The sequence below is a fragment of the Carlito syrichta genome, unplaced genomic scaffold (genome assembly GCF_000164805.1).
Source record: "Carlito syrichta isolate Samal-C Ts95f unplaced genomic scaffold, Tarsius_syrichta-2.0.1 Scaffold301929, whole genome shotgun sequence".
In the NCBI taxonomy this organism is placed as follows: domain Eukaryota; kingdom Metazoa; phylum Chordata; class Mammalia; order Primates; family Tarsiidae; genus Carlito; species Carlito syrichta.
In genome coordinates, this window is record NW_007246025.1 from 174,407 (window position 1) to 178,516 (window position 4,110).

The window sequence follows — 4,110 nt, forward strand, 5'->3', positions numbered from 1 at the left end:
CCGCACTCCAGTCTGGGTGACAGAGTGAGACTCCAACTCAAAAAAAAAAAAAAAAACTCTTGAGCAATCCCTAAGAAAGAGAAAATCGGAGCCCTCATGCTTAGAGAATAGCTAGAAGTGTATGCACTTTCAGCAGGAGGGAACCAAGATCTGAACTAGCAAGGCCCGTCCTACCTTCACACGACTAGACCAAGGACCCAGCACACTCAGATGTGTGTCTATGGTCGTTTCTCTGGAACAGGAGTTTACTAAGTAGTTTCACATGGGACTATAACCATCCTATTAAATTACCTGTCCATGTCATGAATGTCTTAATGGAAGCCTTCTGAGTAAACATCGCTAAGAACTAGTTTTTGAAGCATGTCATCAATATACATTTACTGAGACTTTGAACCCTCCCCCAGAAAAATGCGTTATCTATACACAGTATATGCACACAATTTCACAGGATCCAATGTACACTGAAAATCTATTTTTGGATATTCGGAAGAGCGATCCTGAGGGGCTCTCTTTGTTGCCCAGATTAAGAACCCCGGAACTAGACATAAACCATTTCTGAGAACATTTTCCTAGCTCTGTTGAGGTAAGATTGCTGGCATGTCTGAGGATGTGTGTGACAAAGACCCATGGACCTGAGATAAATATCTGAATACAGTTTCATGCATTTGAGTACAATTAACAGCAAGTAAGAATTTCATGTTTCTGTTAAGCTGCACATTTTAGATTTCACCAGTAATTTAAAAACCTACCTGAAATTGAATTATTCTTTCTTGAGAAAGGCACAAGTACATTCTTTCTGTATCCTTAAGGTAAAATGCACATTTATGGAGTTGTGACACAGGATCATCTGCATCCAGTAATGCCGTCTGCTTATCAACTTTCCTTATTATCTACATTTCAACAATTAAGAAATAAAAGGTCATCCACACATGGAAAGCTTTCATTTGTACACTGTCCAGAGTACATACAAAGTAAATGCTATATATAGTATGTCACAGTTATTTGTCCTATGCCTACACATACAAACACATTTACAAACAATAAGGCTAGGAATAAAAAATACTTTCAGATTGCAAGCATGTTAGAATGTGGAAACTGTTATTTTTCTTCCACGAATACATAAAAAAAAAATTAAACAGGCAGGCACTTGTTCTCTAGATCAGTGTGCTTTTCAAACATTAATGTAAACAAAAGTCACCTGGGGTTCTTATGAAAAATACAGTATGGGTTCTGATGCAGTGAGGTTTGTGTGGGGCCTGATATTCTGAATTTCTAACAAGTTCCCAGGTGATGCTAATGCTGCTGGCCTATGGACCGTGTTTTGAGTAGCAAGTTCTGATGATCTCTCCAATAATATACCAGGGGTGCCAAAAAAATGTATATACGTTTTGAGCGACGTTAAGAGATGTTTGCCATAATCAGAAGTATCTGGATGCTGATAGTAACCACTCTGAACAACTCATGTAATTGCAGAAGTTAAACATGACTTGTATTCATCTTATTCAGTATTACAATTTTACTACAGTTTTTTCCTTTCTTAAAATGTGTATTTTTTTTGTCATCTTCTCTCTATATAATGACAAACATCAAAGAGAAAAATCTCCAAAAGGCTACTGTGGTGTACTAATCAGTACAAACATCTTATATCTATAATCTAATAATTACATATTTAAAAACAAAACAAAATTACACTAGTTTTGCAGATTACTAAAGGGGTTTAGAAAGGACAGGTAAGTTGTTCAACATCACCAGGTTAATAGCTAAAGAACCAGAATATGATCCCAGGCTGGCTGCCTGCCCGGCCAACCTCTCTCCCTGATACCCTAAAATCTTATCCAAAGAGTCCACAAAACACATATGGAAATCTGAAAGATAATACTCTCAAAACCTTGTGTGACACTCACACATACAAGGTAATCACCACGCAGATGATGATGATGATGATGATGATGATGATGATGAGCAAGACTTGATGGAGTAAAAGCTTTTACTCATATTCTTTTTAGACTGACCACTCTCAGCAACATACAAACACGATATAACCAATTCTCACCTTGACATCAAAAGAAAGCTCTTCACTGACAAGTCCCTATCCCTCACTCTCACAACCCATTTCTCTATTCCCCTTCATAGCAAATATCTTTTCCTCGCTGTCCAATCCCCTGAAACCTCTCAGATCTTTTTGTCTCTAAGACTCCATGCCTGCTCATGGAAACCATCATGGCACTTCTCTGTCCTTATGACTTCATTTTCTACACGCATTTGGCACAGATATGCTCCTTTCAAGGTTACGCCTGTTCCAACTGACCTCAGAGCACCCAGAACCGAGTTCTCAGACCTCTTCTTCATTTATAATCTATACTGTCTGTACTGTTTGGAGGCGAAAACTCCCAAATGTATACCTCTAGATTTATCCTCTTCTGCTTTCAACCTATTCAACATTACCACTAGTGATGTCTAATAGGCATCTCAAGCTGAACACACTTATACTTAAAGGTCGTTTTTCTTCAACTAGAATTTTGGATTTCCTCCTACACTTGATCCTTGCCCACCTCACAGTTCAATAAACAGCACCACCATTCACTCAACCCAAAAACCTTAGAGTCATCTTTGATGCTTTGCTTTCTCTCACACCCAACTATCGAATCTGTTAGCAAATCCTGGCAAGTCCACTTTCACACAGTCGCCTTTCAACCTCTTATTCCTGTAATCCCAGTCTAAGACACCATCAACTCTTGCCTGAGTTGTGACAATAATCCAACTACTGGTCTTCCAGGACCACATTTCTGTGCTCTCCTCTCCACACAGCAGCCAGACTTATCCTTCTAAACAGAAATCAGCCATTGTACCGTGTTTAAAACCCTCCAGTGGCCTTCTACCACACAGATAATACAAAGTCCTTAACATGGATACAGAGAGATACCCCGCAAGACTCTGCCCATGGCTATCCCTGCATCTTCAGCTCCTGCCATTTGCTTTCTCCTCGCTCTGCTCCAGCCACCTTGGTTTCCTTATAAGTCCTCACATATTCCCTTTTCTTAAGTTCTTTTGCACTTGTCCTGTCTGCCTGAAATGCTCCTCACCCAGCTGGTAGTTCCTTGCCTTCATTATGGTCTCTGTTCAAATGTCAGCACTTTAGAAAGACGTCTCTGATTCTCTAAGCACTTCCACAATTCTCTATCCCTTTAGCCTGTTTTAATTTGTTTTCTCATCACTATATAAGCCTGTTAATACATGGGTATTTCTTTAGCTGGTTTTTGGTCTATCTCCCTATCAAAATGTAAACTCCATGAGGAGAGGAACAGCCTTGCTCGCCACTAACTCCTGGCACACGGAAAGTACTCAGTACCATGTAGTAGGTGCACCCATGCACAAATGAGATGCTCTGCTCCCAGGCCTTAAGAGTAACTTCTCCCAGAGTTCTGTGAAGATTAAATGAACCAATATATATGAGAGTTCTTCAAATAGCACTATTAATATTATGCAACGTCTGGCTTTTACTACGTGATTACTCACTTATACTCAAAGATCATTCTTTAGCTAAGCCACAACTGTATCAAGCCCAAGACCAAGTTTCAGCGGGAAAAATATCCTAGTAAAACCAACAAAAATCCTGTTTTTAGGGTGCTCTCAAAATAGGCATAACCCATGCAGATCTAATCAACTAATAAGAAACCCCAGTTGGCCACTAGTGGTAATGCTGAAGGTGGTTAGATATGGAAGTTAAGTGCAAGAGAAGAGGGTAAATCTAGAGATATCAATTTGGGAACGTTTAGCCTCCAAACTGTACAGAGTATCTTTATAAATTATAAAGAAAGGAGAACTGGCAGTGGTAGGATGCTGCCGGGGTGGGTCACAAACATTAATATGGGTACCAAGCCGGGTTCGGTGGCTCAGCCTGTAATCCCTCGCCTTTGGGAGGCTGAGATGAGTGGATTGCCTGAGCCCGCGGGTTCGAGACCTGCCTGGGCAGCAAGACCTCATCTCTACAATAAATCAAAAAATCAGCTGGGCGTGGTAGCACATGCCTGTAATTCCGGTTACTTGGAAGGCTGAGGTGGAAGGATCGCCAGAAGCCCAGCAGGTCGAGGCTGCGGTGGCCGGGAGCGG

The 4,110-nt window shown here is 40.7% G+C and overlaps 1 protein-coding gene across 3 annotated transcripts in view; it reads right to left on the minus strand.

The window, feature by feature from the left end:
* The window catches only part of RBPJ (recombination signal binding protein for immunoglobulin kappa J region), a 116,654-nt gene that overhangs the window by 5,498 nt on the left and 107,046 nt on the right, over nt 1-4,110 (minus strand). For all 3 annotated transcript variants that reach the window (XM_021711201.1, XM_008055688.1, XM_021711202.1), the window contains one exon: nt 750-890. In XM_021711201.1, the coding sequence (XP_021566876.1) occupies nt 750-890 (141 nt within the window). The remainder of the gene's footprint in view (nt 1-749; nt 891-4,110) is intronic.